Genomic DNA, 23,981 nt, shown 5'->3' with positions numbered 1-23,981 from the left:
CTTTTGAGGTCTACAAATATCTCTTTTGTGAATGTCTCTGTGAGGACTGGGGCTGTGGCTTGTAACCCCAGTGGCCCGAGTCTGCACCATGTAATGAAATAATGAACTGCACAAGCGTTTAGTGTAATGCGGTTTTAACATATGTTACGCAGGAATTCCAGCCTGTTTACTCGATCTAATTTAAGCATTTGTCAAGCTATGAAAGATGCAATCGCAGAGAAGTACTTTGTGGGCATTAGTACATTGCATGCTTTAGGTTGAATATTACTGACTGTTAATGCATAGCAACCTTGAAACATAAAATGTGTAATAATACTAGGATGGCAATAATGAAAGATCTACTTTTAAAATGCATTGTGTGGGAATACACATTACCCAGAGACTGAACAGCTTCAAAGATTATACCAAATGTATTTTTTTCCCTAAAGGAGGCTTTTCTAACTAGTGAAAACGTATAAATAAATAGATCAACAATTTAATTGTAATATCATTTGAAAAGTGAGAGAAACTCGATCATTTTGTTCAGAATGCATTTATGGTTGCTCCAGCTTTATCAGGAATATTTCCCTCCACCTGCCGTCGCAAAATTGCCTTCAAAAAGCAGAATCACTTCACAACATAACGTTTGTAATCGGACGTAAAAATAAAATGATTTGAGAAAACCCAATTATAAAGTTGACACACAGTTTGGCTTACATTTTATTAGGATTGTGTATGCTTGTTTTGGAACTTCGCCACTGGAGATTTACATCTGTACAGTTATAGTACCTCTGTGGATAAGTACATATGGTATTTTCATGGTTAACTCTCAAATTAGTAAATTGAGTAGTTAACCTGTGCAGGCAAAATAGGAAACCATAGAAAATCTTCTTCACTTTCACAGTAGAAGGTTAATATCCAGTGGTAAAAACCCACCTTTTTCAGGACAGACAAAAAGACAAGACGATGAAACAAAAACTAGAAATCTTCATGTGCGTGTATCACATCTGCTGCGAAAAAATACAGCTCTTAATGGTGCATCAGTTTTGCCCATCGCAAGGTTTTCATCACCGGCTACAAAGGCAGCTTTTTAAGTTTAAAGTTTTCTTTTCTTTCAGAAAAAAAAGTGAAAACAGTGCTCTATCACTTGTAAGTCAACATGTAAGCGGAACGCAAGTTGCACCAGTGTTTGTACGGTGAGCGATCTGCATTGCTAACACGCTTTTTGTCCGGGCACGTAAGCAACGTGTCTAGCTCCAACTTAAAGCCTCAGTCTAAGAACAACTTCCGGGTGCCGAATCGCGACCGGTTCGATCGCCGGATCTCAAATTTAGTGTCCCGACACTTTTGGCAAACGTAGATCTCAGGCACGCAGTATTTCCGGATTTTGGCACAGGATAAGTGGATCCACGTGTTGCACTCGTTGCATTCGATCATTGGTCGCCCAGCAAAAGGTTTCATGCAGAAGCAGGTAACGAGGTGCCAGGATTCATCATCTGAAGGGGAAAAGGAGAGTATTAATTTCCAGTATTCTCTTCCCCTCATTATAACAGGAAATATTCAAACTGATAAAGTTATGAGGCATTAAACTCGGCTCTCTTCTTTCACTTAGCATTTAAGCAGGAAGGGTGGGTGTTCTCTACTAAACATAACAGTGCATCACGAACCAAGAGCGAATGGCATCCCTTATCGAAAGTGGAGATCGGTTCAGCCAATCAGAATGCTTCAATCCTGGCGCTAACTACTGTTGTTCGCACGCATTCTGCCTGCTTTCTAGGTTCAGTGGCAGGGACATGAAGGAGGCAAATGCAGCAGCCAGACTTGTGTCTGTGTATGGGCGCTCGCAATCATTAACTATCGTTAAATGCCCTTCCTCTCATTATAGATCCCGCACACGTTTGACTTGTGTTCTTGTTGCAGGCCAGTCAATTAACATCAGTTAATAGATACCATCGGCAGAGGGCGTTACCCACTGTTAATGCCATCTGCAAAGGTCAGTAATTGCCAGGTGATGTCTGCTTATCACAAACCATTGTTTTTTATGATTGCCTCCTTATAGCATGGTACATTCTAAACAAAGTATGCAGCACATGTACGTCTTGCATGTGAACAATAACTGGCTAAATGATGTCGAAATGTGAAGTCGCAAGCGCCAAGAGAAGCATCTGGAAATGACAAGATAAATCACAATATAGGGCACAAGACTGAATAAGTGCTTGCCTAGTTTATTTTTATTTTTTAACCAAGGTGATGTGTAGAATGGTACAGGATTGAGCCATGACCACGAAGAATTGACAAGCAGGATTTCTCAATAGATCTTTTTTGGGGCTGGTTTGCCTAGTTCAATAGCCCCGGTGCAACCCAGCTGACATATCAGGCCTGTGCACATAACTGCTTTTTTTTAAACACCCAACACAGCCAGAATGTGGCTTTTGATGGGATTCTGGCAGTCCTGATGCATGCAGTTGAAAAGTGTGTGCCCTGGGAGCAGTGTACACTGTCCACACGAGCAGTGGCGCAAAAAAAAAAAAAAAAAAAAAAAAAAAAAAAAAAAAAAAAAAAAAAATCGACGTAATGAAACCCCAGGGCTGTGGCACTGTGCCAACTCCGACTGGACTCCCTCAACCCAAAGCACTGCAGCCTGGAAGCTGCAGCTTCCCTCCTTTGAAGCACAGTGCAGGAATTATCTCCTCTTGGCCATTAGGTGTCTGGACAGTGGACGCAAAGACATTAAAACCTGGCTCTTTCCATGGGATGGACTACGCCCGATCTCAGGCTTGCTGTGCTTCCCCTTTCTCTTAGCGCTGTGATGCCTCGTGCTCTACAATGAGGGCTCCTGGGGGTGCCGCTCGCAGAGCGTGCACCCCCGGGTATCTTCGGGCATATGGTATGGCCCTGTGGACAGGTAGGCATTTGTGATTGGTCCGTTTTTATTGGCGCGTGCCGCGCGTCGTGAACGTTCTATGTGGTGCGCCTAGCTTGTGTTGTGAGGTAGGGCAACAAAGTTTGTCCCACCCATAATATATATATATAAATAAATAAATATGGTTCTCTTTTTCGGTGAATCGTTATGTATATAAAATTTTCTGGGAGGTTGTCGCTTGGATAGGTGGCAGAGTTGGAGGAGATCAAGACAGGCAGGAAAGGTTTGGGGGCATTAGGAATAGCTTCGGACAGAGGAAAGCAGGGAGAGAAATTGGAGGCAGGAGTTAGGCAGGAGATGGAGTTAGGGGTTTGGGGAGGAGGATTAGGCCGAACAAGGTGGGGTGGTAGTTGTACGGGGATATTGCTTAGGGGCGGGGGATGTTAGTTCGGAATATGTTTGATTATGAACTGATGCAATTAGATATCGTCTTTGCCTACCTGTCCAATAAAGCGTCCTTTTACCCCAATTTTGAGTCTTGGACATGATTATTGCCCGAATCACATAGCATTCAAAGAGAGCCGACAGCACATTTACTCAGGCTAGAGTCTAATATGAACACTGTTTCAAGCTGTTATTGGAAACGACATCTACTAAATACCCAAAGGAGACATCAGCTATGGTGACACAAAAGTTTACGTTCTGAGTGAAAGATAAAGCTAAGACAACTGTCATACTACAAATTGAACTCAGACAAGCATGTGGTCGGTGAGTGCAGATTTCTAGCCTTGCATTAAGTTTCTGCACATGAAGGCACGGCTGGCTACTAATCTGAAAGTAGTGCCGTACAGAAAGCTGACATACTGCCACGTTAAGTGGTGTGATAAAAAAAAACTTCTACGAGAATCACTCGCATAGGGTTTTTATCACCTCGTTTTCCTATTTTGAAAAGACCATCTCTTATAGAAGGGTCCGGCTATCCTGGAACAGGGGGAGCTACAACTAAAATTAGAACTTAATATCTCAGCATTGTATCCAGATGGCTTGGGCTGCTTTTAACTACAGACGCGGGATTGACAAAATGTCTGCTTTGCTCTGGGTGTTGTTAACTGAAAGAATTTATGAAACAAACCTGGAAACATTACCTCAGAGATACACATTCTTAAAGGTTCATCCGAAATAAATGATGGTGAATATGCACCCAAAGAGGAGGATGGGTCCTTTCACGTACGGTGGAGGTAGTAGGAATAATATAGTTACTTATCCCGACTACTCCAAAGGAAAGGCACCCATGTGTGTAGTAGGTTTACCAAGAACATTCAAAGCAGCAGTGTAGTCCAGTCCATGGTTGGACTGGCATCCCAGCTGCCACTTTTCAAGTCCCACGAGAGGGATCAAAGCATAAGGTCCGCACAACACAGCAACATTCTCAAGTGGGATCACCTTAGGGCAGACCCAATGGATAGGAAACTGAAGATGGTGGAGTTGGAAGTTTGCATAAAAACAAGCGAATCCGGCACGGCACCCAAAGGTTGTGCCATTCTGTGAATACTCACAATATTTAAGTTTAGGCAAAGACAATAGCCTAGTACTACTTGAAACACTGCACCTATCTGATGGGTTAGAAATTACCTAACCCATAGAGAGTACTAGAGCAAATAAGACACTGGAACAAGGGTTGAGGAACAAGGCGTATTCCACCAAGCACACCTCAGATGTTATACAGTGAAGTGCAGGACCAGGAAGCACTGGCAAAAAGCCATCAAGTCTGGCTTGCACTTTCAGTTACAAGAACTAGCCTTTGCAGGAATTGCTTGACATCAGGACGATACCGCTGTGGTGCGCTGAAAGCTAGATGGCAACAATGTTTTCCGAGCTAGAGAATTCAGTACAGCCAACCTGTATTGAGGCCTTCAAACAGCAGACCGGTGACAGGATGAATGAAGTCACCCGGCACCTGTAAAGTAGCAGTGTCCTTTCAACAGGATAGGAAGGAGCACCAGGCAAGCTGAAAAACAGCAACGGCCTAGAGGAAGGATGAATGCGAGCCATCAGTAGATGACAGTCAGACATCTCACAAGATCAAGACTTAGGGTGGCCATCTTTGGGTTATGATATCCCCATTTAAAATGATAAAGGTCCAGGCTCGTACTTCAAGAGCACCGACAAAAAAATTGCTATAAAAATAATTGCTTTTAAACTGGATTGCTTGGAGTATAAAATGCATGTACAGGCACTAGGATGCATCCAAAAAGTGAATAGCACGAGGTGACAAGAGTAATACTCCTCGTGGGCAAACCCAAAGCCCGGTCTACGTATACATTAAAGCATTGGTAAAAACAGGTTAGGACTATTAAAGCTGTTTGTACCACATCAACACTTGGAACTTCGAGATTACAAAAGAAGTCTGCAGCAAAACTTATAGAATATCTGATTAGACTCAAGCCATTGCAAGCTTTTATCTAAGACAACAAGAAAGAACACACCACATCGTACTCACACGCAAGCAAAGAAAGCAGAGACCATGATAAATGACAAGTTACCTGAATCTACCATGATATCCTCATCGTTTCCAATGCCATCTTCGTCTCTGAAGACCACCTGCTTCCCCTGACGGATTACTGTCCGTTTTCCCACAGTCAATATGTCATACTCAATCTTGATCTCCTTGCTCTGCTCCGCTTGGCTGGACATGGAAGGCAAGATTTGGTTGGTGCTGGTCTGGTAGTCTAAGGCAGAGTTCTGCTGTTCACTACCCCGAGTCACGTTAGAGTTCAAAATGTGACCCGCAATAGGAAATTGGCTTCCTATGGAGGATCCGTCAGCTATCACGGAGCTGCGAATGGCACCTTCTACAGAAGGCCTTAAGTCTTTGAATTGTGCAGGGTCAGCTTCCACAGAGGGGATGTTAACAACACACAAACGAGAATCATTGCAATCCACTGAGGGAGTTGTGTCCTTGCCTGAAAGAGGAGTATTGTCTTGTAAAGAAGGTTTGGTATCATGGCTTGAAACAGAAATATTACTTTTTGCATAGGAGAGGTCACCTTTACACGAAAAATGAGAATTTTCGTCTGCAAAAACAATTTCATCTTTCTGTGAACGTGGGTTGTTCTCTTCTACAGAGGAAATTACATCCTCATTCGAAGTGTCTACTTCTAGAGAAGAGTCCCCATCTTTGCCTGAAAGTCGTGTGTGTGTTTCTGGAAGAGAGTCAATGTCATTACCTGCAAGACATGTTCTAATTTCCAAAGAGGACCCTGCCTTCTTGGTTGAAAGACTCATTTCCAGAGAGGGGATGGCCTCCCTGGGTGAAAGGCGTGTGGCCAGCTCTAAAGTAGAGCGTGTATCCTTGGTTGAAAGGCATTTGCTCATTTTCAAAGCGGCAGCAGCATCCTTGGCTAAAAGGTGTGTGCCAGGCTCGAGAGGGGAAATAGCAACATTGGCTGAACGTTGTGTGTTCAATTCCAGAGAGGGGCTGATATCCTTGTGTGTAAGGCATGTGCGTATCTCGAGAGAGCTTGAATCGCTTCCTGAAAGATGTCTGTTTAGTGCAAGAGCAGAACTGCCACTGTTTGAAAAGTAGGTTCCTAGTTCCAGAGGGTAGCTGACATTCTTAGCTGGTTGGCTTGTGCCTCTTTCTGATGAGGAGATGGACTCTTCACCTGAAAGTCTTGTGCCTATTTCTACAAAGGCACTGGGATCCTTGGGTGAAACGTGTGTGCTGGTTTCCGGAGTGGATCTGGCAGGCTCGAACTTTGTGAACTCTTTTACAAAGGATTCACTTCCAGGCACCTTGAGTTCTTTCTTCTTCAGTTTCCTCTTCTTCTTGTTTTTATCTGATTTTTTCCTGTCTGACAGGAAGTTGCCCAGCTTGGACCATTTCAGGACGGGTGGGTGTGACCTTGCTTGATTTAGGTCTCCCAGTCGCTTTCGCTTTTTGGCCGGTGCAGGTTCCATGGATGGAAGATCAGGGAATCTAGAGTCCCAGCTGTCACTGTCAACAGGGCTCCCGGTGCTATTGGGAGGGCTGGAACTGTTTCGCATTGGAGTCCCCTAGTTAATAAAGTGAAAATGAAGCAGAGATTAGAATGAGATCCTCTACTAACATCAACACACATACATACATTCCGTTTGCATCTTAACTTCTGAACACCACTGCCTTTTCACACTGACATTTTGAAGCGGTCTGATCCTACACGCAATCTTCTTAAACAGGACTTTTCTTGTCCTCTGAGCCATCAAAACTGCAACCTAAAACGGCTCTTAAATAACTCAAAGTCTGGAGGATATAGATCTGCCACTCAATCTCTCGGTTTCTTTTCTCTGGTGGAATGCTATCAAAACAAGAGTGGACATCCTAGCCCTGGGGACTGCCCCTCGACTATCTGCAACATGTGTCTCAGAAACAAGTGGCATCCAGAACCCAGCAATCAAAATAAAAAAAAAATTAAAAAAAAAAAAAGAGGGGGGGGGGGGGGGGGGGCGGGTATATTGACATACAAAAAAAAAACGGAATCTACCCACTTTTCTGTATACGTAATTTGCTTGCCAGGTAAAGGCTTTCCTTTGACATTACGCGATTGACACAAATTACCAGCCTTTCAAACGGCAGACATGCCGTTTTGTACACTGTAACGTTCACCTAAGGAAGGTCTTTGGTGCTACTGACAACCAGCTATTGTTGCACAACTCAATGGTACTTATGTTAACGACCTCAGAAGAATGAAAGGCGGAGTGAGCCCTCACAGGATTTCAACTCGAGTCAGTGAGGTCCAACACAGATCCTTGGAGCAGATGTGTTACTCCACTGAGCCACTGGATCAGTGACAAATAACATTTTTTATGCATTGAAAATAACCTTGCATAATTGTACAGAGATCCAAACGGAACACTAATAACTTGTGCTGAACAAACATATACTGAATAATCTGTTTGTAAAGAAAGTTTACTATACCTCATCTGGATAGGGAATGTAGCCGGCGTAGGCCAAGACAAAGGTGCAAAAATTGTTAAAATCTTCAACGGTCCTCCTTCTTTTGTAGTTAGTTCTACCATCCTGTGATGAAGAAAATAACAACCATGAAGGAGAGGTTTGAAAGAAAATGGACATTCACAGAGCACCTAAAAAGATCTCTAATCACTTGACATTCAAAAATAAATGACAAACTAATACAATCCCTCTTGAGAATCTGCAATACATAAAAGGCTGAAGAAAGCAGTATTGTAAAAGCTAAAGGCACCTCTACTACACATGTAAAGTCACTTCTGGTCTGAAAAAAGGCGTGGCTATATTACATTTAAGACCTCGACCACCTATGTAAATCAATCACTTTTCTATGTGCACACGGTGAGAAAGCTCAAAGGGATAATGCATCTTGCTAAAGTAGAATTATGAATGCAGTCTGCATGCCCTTCTACTTCTGGAAGCTGAGCAAATGAGTACTGCCAAGTCAGATTATACCAGGAACTGATATGTGTGTACACACACCTTTATACTCGCAGAAATTATTCACACTATATTACCTCTATCGAAAAGGCAATGCTTAACACAATCAGGCAAGGCAGTTCCTCACTTGTCATCCAAGCGGTGCCCAGAGAGCATTAGCGTCTTTCTTCTATTACTGATCAATCAAGCTGTTCACAGAATATGGCTTCTGTGACTTAAAACTCATGAATATCATTCATGAAATATTACTGCAAGTAATATCTATGTGGTTATGGCTTTGCCCTGTCTTTCAGCTTAGAAGGGAAAACTGTGAGGCGAAGGACAGGAGGCAGATACTGCAGCGTGACGCGCGGTGGGAGGGCGTGGGTTTCGTTTAACACAAAGCACTCTTTATTAACACGTTAAGCACAGGTTTAAGCCAACTAAATACTTGAGTTTAAAAGTGAATACTAAAATACAGGTGTGAATGGTAACCCCACACAAAAATTACCATAACCAGCGAAGTCTCAGAAGAGTGTGGAAAACAGCAAACATAATAAAGCATACGCTATAGTGTTATTATACTTTGTCTTAAAAATATATAGTCAGTTCTTTATAGAACTAAGCTAGGCCTAAAAATGTGTGTAAAGTGCTTCACAAGTCAGATTTACAGTTTGCTTTATGCAAACATGGAACCTCCAAACCAACATTTGGTTACTCGACTACCAACTGCAACTCGCAAAGTAGCATTTATAGATAAGCAACTGCGGATTCATACAAATGAAAGGGAGCATCAAGTGGCTCCATACAAAGAAGAACCAATGTAACCTCAGGAGCACCTTCCCAGCTTCAACCTCCTACCCGCTGCTGTTCTCCATTCCACACCGAGTCTTCCCTCTGAGGAATCCCTTCTTGTAGAGTATTTAAGTTTCTTTGTAACTAAGTTTGCGCAATGTAAACCACGCACAAGCTAAGTAACCAGTGACACATCCACAAAAGCAGTGTTGGGGTATAAAGCTTAGGGAAGGTGTGGCCCCAGCCCCATAGGTGTATGAGAAACAGATGAAACTGGACTCACAGCTTTTGAGTGAAAGTATTGTGGATGGAAATGCAGTACACGGAGAAAGTAATCAATTCATCTCTAGTTTTTTTGTCTCGTTACAATGGTCTCACCCTGGAGGAAAATACAATAATTGCATTTGCATCACAACAGCAATTTCTATTACTTCCCAGTCAAAAGGGATAACTGTAAATACCATGTACACAAGGTAGTACAATCTTGAGAACAAAGGTGTCAATAGAAACTAGTCAACAAATGAGAATGTGTTCTGTAAAAAGCTATAGTGTACCACCTAGGTGTATTTCAGGTCTCTGCCATGCAAATACACAAAAAAAATTGGGAACAGGACTGACGAGGGCAAACGCTGAGTATACTTGAGGCGCATATGGTTGGAGAATGGCCAGAGACTTCAGGGGTACCTTTGTTCACATACTGTACAGCATCCATCGCATTCCACCCTAAAACAGGTGGTTCACCAATGTGACATATTGTTTTTTTTTTACCTTGTAGTTTTTGTTACCAGTTTCACAGGTTCATTGAACTGTACAGAGCAGCATCATTACTCAGGGGATTCTCAGGGTTCGACCAATAATCCATGTTAACTTTTCATCCCTGCAGTTTACAGTACCCACTCTATTGTAAACTCTGGGTAACTAACACCTTTTGCTATAGAGAACTCATAATGAGGTCCTAAAGGGTACTCAATTTATTTACCTTGGAAGAACCAAGTTGCTACTCACTCACATCGAAACCTGTGAGCAGTAAGTTTCCCCAATTTCTGCAACAAATGCATTAAACCAGTCAGCTGTCAGACAATTAACTGAATACTACACTATGACCGTATTAACTTGCGTTTTAAAAGTGTGGTTGCCATTAAATTGTGCGGTTTCATAGCTCTGAAAAAGTATATAACGAATACTCATTTCATTGACCTTGAAATGATGAAATTCCCAGTGGTGGACAAAAACGCCAGAAAAATAAAACCTGCAGAAATATGAAAATATTTCTGTGGGAAAGGGTCAAATCTGTAGTGAGGATGGATAAGAGTTATCTTAATGTTTCTTAGACCAATGCGAAAAATAAAGAAAAGGTACATAAAACTGCGCCCACTGTGTGTCTCAAGGAGCCCTACAATTCTAGAACATAAGGCAATATATAACTTGGGTGTCTCCTCCCTTGTAAACTGCTCTCTTTAGCTACAATGTGTGCATGTGAAGGCCCCCATCTTGGTCGCCCATCTCCTGTTCCCACACTTCGGTCAACAACTTTTTGGGGCTTTTGTTAGGTTATGTGCACCCACAGTTTTCCTATGATAACCTTCGCGTTCTTGCCCACCATAGAGCATGCCGTGTTAGTTAGAAGAGCTAGGGTGACTAGGCTGGACAGATTCACTGCATACTCTTAACACACACTCGCCAATCATTCAGGCTGGCCTAAACTCGGCGGAGCTAATGAAGAATATCCCAGACCCTTCTCCGGTCTTTTCTGAAGCTGCTATACAAGCTAACTAACCGTGCAAGTACATTATGGTAGATCTAAAACCTCTGCAAGAAATTCTACAATTTGGTGGAGAAAATACAAAATATTGACAGTCCGTGGGGAACTAAGAAATCAGCTGTAAACTCAGTAAAACGCGTTGTGACTGTCCCTACCTACCAGTTTTGGTTTGAAGGCATATTTGCAACGGTCAACCGCCTTTGAGGCTTTGACTACCGTTTCACTCCAAGTGCCGTTAGCGACCACTTAAGTCGGCGACTGCTCAGACATTCACGCGGTTAAGCGAAGCCAAATGAAGAGGTATGCAGAAGATTTTAAGAAGTGTTCAAACTGGCTGAGCAGTAGGCGGCAGTAAAACGGGGGGCCATGGGAGCCCGCTGCTCTAAAAGCGTGCTCTTTGCTTTCAGTCTAACTGGCCTTGGAGGCGTGGGCTCGTCGCCAAAAATGGCTCTTACTTATTGTAGCTTATCTTTTGGGTTCCGAAGAAGCCCTCCCTTCCCTTGAGCTGGGATGCGTTAGGCGAAGGCTGCTGTGGGGGAATTGAGTGGGGGCTCCGGCAATGGTCAGAACGGCAAACTTAAGTTAAAGGGTGTCTCGTCAGAGTTGCGCTTTATATAAATGGGCAGCTGCCGCGCCTTCATTAAATGGTGGTTTGCGTGAATAATACTATATACTTTACCTCGCGATCCCAGGGAACCACATTCCATTTATATTTCTTTTTATTAAGCTCACGTGCGGAGCTGGTTTAATCATCTATTCTAGGATCATTCAACTTCCAGATATAGGGCGCGAACAAATGACTCACGACACGGTCAGCGCCACCGTCCGATGACGACAGATTATAATCACCGAATTTCAGCAACACCACACTCATTTGCTAATGTGAAGTCAGGTGGAGAATGATTCCGTATCCGTTGGAACGCAATGCTTTGAAATGTATAGGCCAACAGCTCGTATTAACATCTATGTGAAATGTAGTTTTACCTCATACCTAATGTGTGTGCCACTGGTCTGTTTGTGTAAATCTCAAATTGCACTGTCAGAAAACAGAGTGTAGGTGCACCACATATAATACATTCAAGAAAAGCGGATACGGACGGACCTTCACAGATGCCTGCGTCCACACGGACAAGTCAAACAAAACCTCTTTCAGAATGTTTATACGTTTAGCACCGATCAGCGGCGTATAGCTAGACCTTGACGCGCTCCTGCGTTTTCCGCCCCGCGATGACCGCAGATAAGGCGGCGGCGGGGGTCGCCCCAAAACCTCGTGCAGGTGCAGCACGAGTCGTGCTGCCCCGGGCGGATCGCACCCCCCCCCCCCCCCCTTTGCTACACCACTACACCTGATCCCGAAATTAGAGGAAACATTTGAAAACACGAACCACGTGTCCTGGAGGCGACATGAAAAGCGGCGTTTACCGGTGATATTCCAGTGATTTAAATAGGTTTCCAGTTCAGATCTGCTAGGTTTCATCCCAACTCCACTTTGCAAAATGACTTCTATCTCGTCATACCAGTCTGATCTCACTGGTAACGAACCGCGCCTCAAGAAAGCCTGCTGCCACCCAAAGCCGTCACTCCCCTGATGCGCCGACACTCCCTGCAAGCCTCATACCAACAAACCCTCCTCTCCTGCCGAGGAAATAGTGAAAAACATCTTCTGTATATCGTGCAGCGGGACAGCCGGTACAATAACGCAGCTAATGTAGTGGCTGTCACGTTCTTGAGAGTACGCCAGTTATATGTGCGAGCTAATACCTTTGCTTAAGATGTCTTTGTACAGTCAAGCCACAAAACATTTAAATCCGGAGGGGGTTAACTCCATATTTAATCGTTATGAGTATGATACAAGGAGGAGCAAGTCGCGTTGGTTGACTTAGTCCCTGTCCTCTACGAGTCGGTCTTGCATTTCGAAATCAAGAACGCAATTTGAAGGGCAATGCCGACCGACATTCGTAGTGTGGAAAGAGTAACTCGTTAAAGCGCAGGTCTCCGTGTACGAAGGTCAGACCCCTCAGTGGCAGGATGTGACCAAGTGCCCTCAGCCTTTAATTAGGTTTCCAGGGCCCAACATCCCCCATGGCGTGAACGCCGACAGTCTGTGGGTTCTGCGAGACCACGTCAGAAGCAGGGACAAACACAAAATGGTGCGCGAGGTGGGCATTCCTTCTCGTGGATTCCGCCACAGGCCCGTCTGTCCCGCCCCTCCCGCCGGCACTCGGCCTCTGAGCGGTGGTTTGCTGTACAGCTGCCAGGTCAGGAGCCCGCCGCCACCGCTCGCGTCCTGGGCGTAGTAACGCGCCCCTTCGGCAGCGCCAAGCATCGCTCTATAGGGTCTTCTATGATTGTTTGTTGTTGTGGTGAGTTGTGTCAAGGCTGGATAGCGAGTATTTCAAGTTTGACGTTGGGGGGAGGGGTACTTGTGTCAGCCTTTCAGGTTGGGAAGAGTGCGGAGTGGAACCGTTTCGCTGGAGGTTGGGGTTCACAGCATTTCATACCCAATGATGGAGTGTTATTACAGCCAGCCCCGCACCGGGCATCGGCGTAGTTATGTTACAGCCCTGCGCTTTAGGGTTGCTACATCGAAGTACTGGGAATCCGAGGAGTGGCATGACACGAGGCATCACTACGAATGCAGGATTCTTACTGCCCAGTACTTAGAGCAGGCGGGGTAGTGGGTTGTCAGCTCAGAAAGCAAGCACGGGGTGGAGGGTTCGTTGGTGTCGATCACTAGATATCTTGTCTTTACCACTGGCGGGGCCCGTCTAATGCTGCCAATGCACCTGTACTGCGACATCGCACTCGTTACCACAGTACGAGAGCTGTTACTACAGCCCCCACATGGCTGGGGATGACCGTTGCCTGTCACGGCACCACAGCCGTCTGCTCCTCCATTGGCGAATGGCCCTATAATCAGCACCCCAAAATTATTCCAACATTCTGTGCTGCCCCCTTAAACAGATGCCTCCTCACCCCTGAAACACTCTCAACAGACCCCACTCAAATATTAGCACCCCACATCTAACTTTTCACCCACCCTTCCAAGATTCACCAATCGCACAAAGAATTCGCTGCAGCCCTGCTAGCAGCCACGGAGGGCAGTACTTCAGGCACCCCCACATTCAATCGAGCTGAGCACCACAGCCCCCTTTTCAGGAAGACATTCACCTAATGATAGAATAAACTCTGCCACCACCATCTTTCCAAAGGATCACCCCAGAAATCTCACGGTAATCTACAATAAAAAACACACAAAGGGCATCCGTGAGCAGAATAGGAAGGGGCGGTCTGTGGGGGCGGAACCAGTTTTTGAACGATGCCTTTCTGGCCATGCAGCCCTTTAAAGATCGAGGTGGGGGTGGGGAACCACTTTTTGAAAGATGTCTAAGCGTTTCTGGGCAGCAGTCCTTAACATATTTTTGGCAAGGTGGGTGCGATAAAAGCATATTTTAATCAGCCCGCACGAAAAGAAGCAAGTGCTGAGGAACTGCAACACAGTATATCAAATGGGAAAACGACAAAAACTGTACCAAGCTCTCGAAAAGGATCGGCTGTGCCCACTGTTAGTTTAAAACAAAATACAGCAAGTGTACGAGCACTAACAACCATTGCTTAGAGAAGCCCACAACCGTCTGCCTAACACACAGCCTCGCGGAAGGGGCAGAGAGCACTTGCTGGGTGTTGCCTCAAGGAGGAAAAACAAGTAAGGGGGCAAGATGGCGTAAAGTTCAGACCACGACCCAGCCACGCATCCATAAGTGCTCAATGAAACCGTATTCCTTAACGTTGTAGGGTCTCACTAGGGTGGGGGACCTTTGGGTACAGACAGGCAACAAACACGATGTGTAGGTGAATGGCGAGACCTGCAGCCTATATAGTGCCTCATGCCGCACTTAATTCAGACACCGACAGCAGGTTAACACTGCACCGGTACCCTAATGGCCAGCAATAAACTGCGATCTATTTTCTCAAAATGTATCTGACTAGATCAGGGTCGCCGAAGGTACCGTAACTCTTATCTGTAACACTACAGAACTGCGCTATCTTCAGGAAGAAACACACCCGAACATAAAATACTAAGCCTACATGTAGTGAACACCCGGACTTACGCACGTCTAATAATATCGATCCCGGCTACCCTCATACCCCACTTCAAAAAATATTACGGGGTACACTTACCTCGGAGTCGAAAGTAGACGAGGAGGATGTGTCCATGTCGGCGCGGTCCCAGAGAAGTAGCCGGTGCAGAAGGAGGCAGGGAAGAGTTGGCACGGATCGTTGTTAAAGGCACTCAGTCCCACATGCCCGGTGTGGGCGGGGAGAAATTTGAGGGGGTGCCGATCTTCTCCCTGAGCTTCCGATAAACAGGGACTTAGGTGTGGGCGCTGGTCCGGGTCCTTGTGAGGGGTGATCGCTCCTTTGGAGTGGATAGCCGTGCTTCTCCTGCAGAGGTGTTGGTGCCTCTTCCGGTGAACATCCAGTCGCAGGAGGGTGGCAGAGGAGGTGGGTTTATGGCTCCTCCCACCCGCCGATGAGGGGGGGATTACCCGTAGTGCTGTCGTTCGCCCGTGCAGGTTCTTGCGCGGGTGCTGTCAGCCGAGTGGCTGCTGTCTTCTGTTCTAGAGCAGCGCTACTGCTTCCTGTGCAGACTCAGCTGTGCGGGTGCGGTGGTGGCAAAGGGGGAGGGGGTGGTGTTCCGCCTGTACTCTCCCGCTCCTGTCAGGGTTGCGTCCTCGGAGAAAGGGTGCTGTTACATGTGGTTGGTGAAAGGGGCGGGGTGATGATAGTCCCTCATTGGAAGGACGAAGGTGTCTGCAGTCTGCTGTCTTTCGGAGTAGGGTACCGCTGCCTGCTGCCTTCCTCTGCAAGGGTTTGGTTGTGCGAGGGAAGTGATTTGTGACGGGGTGGGTGGTTGCTCTTCGGAGTGGGTTCCTGCTGCTGCGCCGCGTCGTGCTATACTCTTGGCTGTGGGGTGGCGTTGAACGGGGGGGGGGGGGGGGGGGGGGCGCACCGGCACAGAGAGGTGCGGCCGCAGCTGTCGTCTGTGGTGAGCTGTATGACTGGCCCGGCGTCTGCTGCTCCCCAGGGTAGGGCGTTGCTGGAGTCCTTCTTTCTGTCCTGAGTAGGCGGTGGGTTGACAGGGACGCAAGGGTTACTCGTCCAACTAAAGGGGGCGAGTTGTGCATCTACTCCGAAGTTTTGGTCCGTAGGAGTGGGCGTCAGCCCGTCTCTACGAAAGGAGTAACACTCGTGGGCAGGAGGGGGTGACCGCCGCTGGCGGGGGGGGTGGTTAGAGGGAATTTCACATCCCACTAGACGAGGTTTAGCCCCGACTTGCCTCTAACGGACGGGGTTGATTTAGGGGGTGTTTTCGATGGATGGGTGTCCGGAATCGGTGAGGGGAACAGGGTCTGCGCCTCCTCCGTGGGCGGGCACACGCCCAAGGGGCTGGACTGCTGTGCTCGAGGTGTTCGCTTGTCCAATCCGATATCGGCTCAAGGGTTCCCGCCCCCTCTCTTGCACAGACTCTGCTGCTGGGAGGGAAGGTGACAGCCCTCTGTGGGGGAGCCGATGAGAGTCTCCCTCGAGGGAACAAGGCAGGAGGGGGAACGGGTTAAACTAACAGTATCTTTGTGCAAGGTGGAAACGAGACTCCCTGCGTATCTGGAGTTGGCGATCCTCCCTAGTTTTTGACTGTGAACATTGCTACTAACAATCCCTTCCGGAGGTATATGGGGGCATTGCTCTCAGACACAGGGGCTCCAGGATGAGCAAAAAGACAGTCCCAGTCCTTACGGGGCGGCCGGCGTTGCGATCCTCGGTATGCCCGCGCGAAGGGATGAGGAGAGCTGGTATCTAGGGGGAAGGCGTTGTAGGGTGTTTGGTGCCCCTTTCATGGGTGGGAGGCGCTCTGAGCCCTGCAACCTTAAGGCTCACTTTTCTGCGTGGAGATAAAAGGGGGTCGTGTTATTCAGTTAGTGTGGTCTTGGATTCCTCCCTGGGGTGTCGGACATGGGTGACCCTCTGGGTGGGAAGATTTGTGGGCGGTCGAGTCACGCCAGCCTTGTCTTTTAAGAACCCTCTGGCGTGGTCCCTTCCATGAAAAGGAGGGAGGGGTGCTGCTGGAGTCGCTTTCACTGAGGGTTTGAATCCTTCGAAGGTGGGGTTTCCTCGCCATTCTGTGCGCAAAGGGGGCCGAGGCTTGAGCGCTTCTCCTGTGAGGGTGGCGTGAACATTGGCCACCCCCTGGGGTTGCGGTCCCTCTTGAGCTTGGAACGGCCCCGAGGGAGGTGGAGGTTTAGCCTCTCCTCTTGTGTGTTGCTCGGCAGAATTTAGTTAAGAGACGAAAGACTTGCAAAAGGTTCAGCGATGGCTATCCGAGTCTTATGTGCTGCATTGTCCATGCTGTGTTTTTTTCAGGCTATGCTAGACTGTGTCGTGCTTGACATACCTTCGGATTTTCCCGTCTGGGCATTTCGACTGGCACAAAGAATAAGGCATCAGGGGCATACTTGCCCTCAGCTAGCAACAGTTGCACCTGGGCATGAAATACCCACTCGCAAGGTACAGTGCTCACTCACTTCTTCTCAAAAAGGACGTCCTCATCCTTGGGAACAACACGACTCATGGTGGACGGGGGAACCTGGCACAACTCCTGCCCTGATAGACCACGCCCGCAACATCTGCATCATCATGATCAAGCTATCCTTGAAAAAACAGGTCAATGCAGTCTCATCTGCCTTCTACCACAACCATCGCATGCTCCGAAAGAACTACGGTGGCTCCCAGTCAACACCAGAAGGATCGTCCCGAAGGCCCTCTTCACCAGCAAGCTGGACTTCGGAAATCACTGCACACCTCCTGAAGAGACTTCAGACAATACAAAACTCAGCAGCAAGTCATCCTCGACCTCCCCAGAAGGACCTACATCATACCCCACCTCAGGAAACAACACTGGCTCCCGATCCAAAAGAGAGGCCAGTTCAAGATGCTGACCCACGCCTACAAAGGCCTGCATGACGAAGGACCAAAATATATCAACAAATGCCTGGCTTTCCACCAACCGACCAGACAACAGCTGCCTCTCTCACCCTCGTAGAGACCTCCCCCGATCCACTGAACGAATAGCAGATGATGCTCTTTCACAGACCTGGTGACCAGGGCATGGAACAGCCTTTCCCTGCACCTCAAAACTGCCACCTCGCCCCCAGCAATTTAGGGAAGAACTAAAGACCAGGATTTTCGAATGAGCTAAGCAGCAAACATCTCCAGCACCTAAAGACCCTCTCTGGTGCTTTATAAATGTTGATTGATTGACTTAATTAGTAGCTAATCTGGAACCTCCACGTCAGGATCTGTGGGGTTGCAGGCAGCAGACACTCAGCTGCTTCTCGGTGGACTCGCTTTCCCTTCACCATTATCACATTCGTTAGTAACTCGATTCATAGCTCTCCTGCAAGCTGGTGCTTTGTAGTTCATTCACTCATCAGGCTCCAAAAGAGGCATCCTTGGGTTTGGGGGTGGGAGCTCAGCACCTCTAGAACCCATCTCCCACCCACCCAACACAAAAGACTAGCGCCATCAGTGCACAACATCATGTCAAATGTGGACAAAGACAAAAACGTGTCTCGTAAAAAAGGTGTTTATCATAACCTTTGTACTCTATTCTTCACCCTTTGCTGCAATCTGGGTATGCAGTTGACAAATACTCATTTGTTTTATTAGGCCCAAAAAGGCTCAAATTATGTAGAATTGTGTAGAGTACTTCAATTAAATGCTAAACCAGAACAATTTAACATGCACCGAGGGATAACATTATCTTTATGATGGCTCAGTTGCACTCAGGTTATAGACGCAGGCCCTTTATCAACTGTCACCCAGTGGCAGACTGGAACCTATTGCTAAAAATGTTCAATATGAAGCTTTCACAAATTTTCATCATCCAAGCATGTGTGTTCGCCAGTTCCCTTTTGTTTTGCAAAAGAGCCAATTGGTGCGTGTTTTCCAATGGCAGAGGGGATAGAAGGAAGACATTTTATAAAGAAAATGAGCCCATGGCTTCAAAATGACCGGATCAGTATAGAGGTAATGTTAGGCTAAGCTCCTCCTATTCAGTGTGTCATTCGACCATCCATTATTCCTCGCTATGAAGCCCATTTACCTCCCTCGAAATCGCTGCTGTAGTCCTTTGCATATGGCCTCCTTCCTGTTTCACGATTCTGGAGTTTGCTGTATGGGCCAAGATCTCACTTCACCCTAGTATGGTGGCCATTTTGGATTGGGGGCGGTGCTATAGATACAGCGCCCATTCCGCCTGACTTTGCGTTGCTTCAAGCTTCCGTGCAAGAGAGTCCCCTGTTTTGCCCACATTTGTATTTTTCTCTTCCTATCCCGTTTTCCGTTTCCTGCAGCCATGGTCCCCTGGTGGCGGCAACCATTACCCCAATTGCCTTCCTGAGCAAATGTGATTGTTTGCTGCTTTGGTCTCCATTGGCGAGGTCCACCTCATCAGCTGTTTTCTCTGTCGGCGGAGGATCTGTACCGCTCCTGACTCTTGAGGCGGTTTCCACTTCCATGGTGCTTCTTGTTTTGACTGGCTAAGGACTTTGTGCCAGTCTCTGCACAACTGCATATTGTTGGCCTGCCTAATTCCTGTTACTTCAGCGGCGGTCTCCTCAGTCTTGGCTGTAGTCCCTGCGTGTTACTGGAGGTTTTCTGCTATTCTGAAGGGAACAATCTGAAGACTTTAGAGGTCTTAAGGTCACTGCACAGAACCCCCCCTTTTACATGTTTTATTCACCAGAGAATCTGTAATGGAATGGATTGGATCTTAATTTTGACTTTTGCTTTGATTTAATACTCTCCACTCGAGTCCTGCATACCCTTACCTCAATAGTTAACACAACTATTCACACAAGCAGCATAACCGTGGGAACTGGTTTTTGGAGACTGCTGAAAATCCCACAAAGGTAATAGACAAAGATCAGAGTGCCATTTGAACACCATGGTTATATTCCTTGTATGCGGAATATCTCATTACTGTCCTCTGTGTCTTTGCATACATAAGGTATCCATCTCCTTGAACCACTACCCGTCTAAAACAAAGCATCCCAAAATACAGGCACTAACGGAGCTGCAGAACACTGGGGATTCTTCTCTCTCTCTCTCTCCCCTTTCCCCTGGGAAGTAACCACTGACTCTTGGGGTATATTCAAGAGTGACAGGGGTTGGTTAACAGGTGTTTGGGGTGGACTCGCTTCACGCCTGCAGACTTCGGAATACAGGTGAGTGGTACTTGACAGAAAGCAAAGCCCACGAAATTCTATCTGCCTTAGTGAAGACTGATTCAGCTGGTCCCTTTGTCAGGCAAAATCTTACCTAGTCCATATCTGAGATAGCTTCAAGGCCCACTATTAGTGAATTAGCAGGAGCATTTAGTAACTTACAGAAAGAATTACAAACCCCAAAACATGAGAACCAGTTATTGAGGTCTGAAATTCCAAAATGCAAGGCCGAGGGACCAGGGCTGGCACTATACCCAACAGTAGGGTCTCCTTTTTACGTCCTGCAACCTTACCCGCCCGGACAGTGGCTTCCAGAAAGGGACATCTATTAGGGCCTTCAGGAGCCCAGCCTATGAGTCTAGCAGTTTCAATCCCATCCTGAACGCTTTAGCGAGGATAGGGCTAAATTCAGTATTTTATAACCCAATGTCGCTTGCAGTTCTTAAGTAAACCTGCAGCCTTTCCTGATGACGCAGCTAAGGTGGCTTTCGTTATTTTCTGTTTGGTAGGAATGCAGTCCAGTGGTAGGTCACATTGGTTAAAAACGAGGATCAGTCCTGTACAATTTTACCACCTTTAAGGAACAAATGCGATGCCACTTTGCAAGACACGCATTCATGCATGCAAGTGATAACTAATTACTGAGCCTACAGTAGGGGAATAAAGACCTCTTGACTACATTTCCAATTTCTACAGGTTGGTTTCTGAAACTCACTGGCCTAAGGAAAAGAGAACGTCTTTTATCGTGGGTTGAGAGACAACTTAAAAGACTTTCTTTCCCAAACTGTGGATCCTCCCGAAGACTGTTCTGAATTCATCGATTTAGTAGTAAAGCTTGATCACAGTATTGGTGAAAGACAAGGTGTGAAGTCCAAGGGAGATAACAATCCTAGGAACCTGTTCTTTCGAGGAGCAAAGAAGGATGCAGGTACTAATCAGTCTGTTGATGGAATGGAACCAATGCAGATCGGAGGGATCCGTAATCCCCTGACTATAGAAGAGAAGGACAAAAGTCGTCCGCTGAATTTATGTCTTTTCTGAGGAAAGGGGGGGGGGACATTTTTGTCCCAGAATGTCCAGTGAAACCAAAAACGCCTAAAAAGACTGTGGCAGAGACACCATCGGAAAATTAAGCTGCAAGCGATGGATGGGGTCGCTTCCTCAAGCAGTTCAGATAGTGAGATCCCCATGTTATCTTCTGCAACAGTTGTACAGACACCAAGACATTTCACCATAACAATAACATTGGGTATAACAGATCAGGAAGGTTCTTCTGATTCTCCTGGATTCCGGAGCCACCGGGAACTTTTTGACCTCACTTTAGCCAAAAACCTGGATATTCTCTTTCTACAAAAGACCCAGCCAGAACCAGTACGATCTGTGGATGGGTCAGAGTTATCCTCTGGATTGATTGCTTTCAATTCTGTAATAGTCATCCTCCTCTATGACAACGGCAACCCGGAAAGTTTGAGTTTTGACTTAATCGATACACCAGTATTTGGAGCGATTTTAGATGTACCTTGGTTGCAACAACACAACCCCAAAATCGATTGGGCCGCATGAACAGTGACCCTGGTTTCCCAGCATTGTTTAAAATATTGTTACCAGGAAGCCTTGGATTGGGTAACTGTTGGCATGTGCAGCATCTTTGGAATTGATGCCTCCATCGTTTCCTGATATAAACCTGTCATACACAGATGTCATTGATAAAATGAAAGCACCCATCCGAACCCCACATCACTGCTTTGACTGAAGGAGTGATTTAACACCTTGTGCTACCTTACCCTGTAGTCGGCTTTACGCATTATCTGAGCCGAAAACAAATTGATCAGCGATAGGCATAGCAGGTTCCTGTACCTGGCCACACCCTGATCCTGTCTCTCCCCCCCCCCCCCCCCACCCCCCGAGATTCCACATCAAACGCCTCCAAACAGGAGAATATGTGCACTGTTGAAAATACAACACCTTAATGAAAATCAACAAAACACAGTGGGAGCTAAAAACATACCCCAACCCAGACATGCAGCATATCAACAGTATATCAACAGTATACCACTCTACAAATCCAACTGAGCTCTTGTTGTCAGGACTCGCAGCCTAACCAAACCCCCCCCCAAAACCATTGCCTACCACTGATGTGGAGAGGCTGCCCGACAAGGCACAACCAACACACAGAATACCAGGTTTTGTAAACTAACTAGATCATAACACACCCCAGCACATGATTGTTATGCAATCCAACAGACCCAGTTATGCCAACCCCAACCATTAACATTCAACATGCAATGGAATAAGAAACAAGGTAGGTTCTCCCTGCATAAGGAAAGGAAAGGCCGTTAGACATCATTGCAGAAGTTTGTACAATATTAAGTGCCACATCATGTTGCAGAATTGTTATGCATTGAAGCCTCCTCCTGCATTCGCAAGGTTCCCCCCAACTCTGTTTGCCGAACAGACAGGGCAGAGCCATGGTCCCATAGTCCTGAATCTTCACTCTGGCAGGATCACTCTTCTCAGGGGGCTCTCGGCCCTCAGTCTCGGGCCCTCCACCAGCTCTGCAGTTTAAACCCTCAGCATTAGTCGTCCTCCAGGTTGCAGTCCTCCAGGATCCAGTACATTCCTTGGGCACCCTATCTCAGACCTCTACCAATGCCACACATCACCAGGATGATCTTTGACCTCCAGGAATGTTTTCCGGGTCCTCTGGTTCTCACATCTGGCAGTGTGTCATGCCTGGTGCAATCAGACTATGGGACATGGCAGGGGCGGAGCCGACTTGCATAAAGTGCGGGCGGCAATGGCAGGAAGCTACTTGGTGTTCTAGTGATTTTCGTGCTTGCAGCTTCCTGCCATCTGATTCACTTACCTTTTTGCTTTTGAGTCTTCACACACTGTGGCATTGCGGTCCTGTGGCGTTGGCTGTCCTCTTTTTTCCAACGATCCTGGCGGCTCCCATCACATTTCGTTTCACTTGAATCCTGGAGTACTTGGAAACCTGTAAAGACTAGATCAGAAAAGAAAATTGAAAGTATCAGTGACTATACAAAGCAAGGTAACACGCTACGCACTGCAATGAAAGTACTAAGTAAAGATACTTATCTGATACTTTCATGATTCTTGTGGGCATTATTACTCCTACGGAAAAAAGACAAAGGCTGATCGGCGAATGTGTTGGGACATTACATATTTGGAAAGCATAACTTAGTTTACACATTTTATGAAAGAAAGTCCTGTATTTTTTTCTTTTTCCCCTTTGTTTTTTGGATCAGCATTATTAATAGACATACATGTAGTTAATGAATGTCATTAGTTATATTTAGTGATTCGTGGTTGGGACGTATTTCCTTGATTCATAGTATAAAGGTAGGGACGTGGAAAATACCATAGAGACTACATTCAGTGACCAGTTAGTAGTTCTTCATCTTATACATATATTTTCCTTTTTTTCCTAGAACAACACATGATGATACTGATAAGCCCTTATTCCGATCTGTCCTCAAGAGGGAGAGGGGAGCAACAAGGTACACGTGTCTTTACCATAGAATATTATTGTACTTACAAATACATTAGCTATCTCTCATTCTCCCTTACCTCTTTGTATAGAAAGAATCATACCTGGCGGTAATAAGCAGTCGAATCCCAGAGCAGTGTGTGAGGGACAATTATTTACATTTTTTCCCTTCCACACTTCCCCATTGGGCTCTGAAAACTTTGACTGAGTTGAGTTTCCTAGTTGGAGGGGAAAATTGTGAATTAGCTTTGTGGCATCCTGTAGCTCCTGCGGAAATACAAGGTGAGAATCTGACTCAGTGTCCCCCGGCCACCCTGAGGATACTGTCTTTGTGATTCAATATGCAGACCATGATG

The 23,981-nt window shown here is 46.3% G+C and overlaps 1 protein-coding gene across 3 annotated transcripts; it reads right to left on the bottom strand.

Moving 5' to 3' along the window:
- Positions 1–686: 686 nt before the first annotated feature.
- On the bottom strand, positions 687–23,113 carry PHF13 (PHD finger protein 13). 3 transcript variants are annotated; one of them, XM_085604437.1, is made up of 4 exons: positions 22,981–23,113; positions 7,800–7,901; positions 5,386–6,898; positions 687–1,475 (listed from the first exon to the last, which is right to left on the bottom strand). In XM_085604437.1, exons 3-4 carry the CDS (start codon positions 6,887–6,889, stop codon positions 1,249–1,251), a joined length of 1,731 nt encoding a protein of 576 aa, XP_085460563.1. In that variant the 5' UTR covers positions 6,890–6,898; positions 7,800–7,901; positions 22,981–23,113; the 3' UTR covers positions 687–1,248. The 3 variants fall into 3 exon arrangements, with proteins under 3 accessions (XP_085460563.1, XP_085460558.1, XP_085460567.1); XM_085604432.1 differs by lacking the exon at positions 22,981–23,113 and adding an exon at positions 15,010–17,144; XM_085604441.1 differs by lacking the exon at positions 22,981–23,113 and adding an exon at positions 12,589–13,182.
- Between the last annotated feature and the right edge of the window lie 868 nt (positions 23,114–23,981).

Source organism: Triturus cristatus, chromosome 1_2 (assembly GCF_964204655.1).
Source record: "Triturus cristatus chromosome 1_2, aTriCri1.1, whole genome shotgun sequence".
Classification (NCBI taxonomy): Eukaryota; Metazoa; Chordata; class Amphibia; order Caudata; family Salamandridae; genus Triturus; species Triturus cristatus.
The sequence above is the reverse complement of the archived record's forward strand: the minus strand, read 5'-3'. Positions and strand labels throughout refer to the sequence as shown.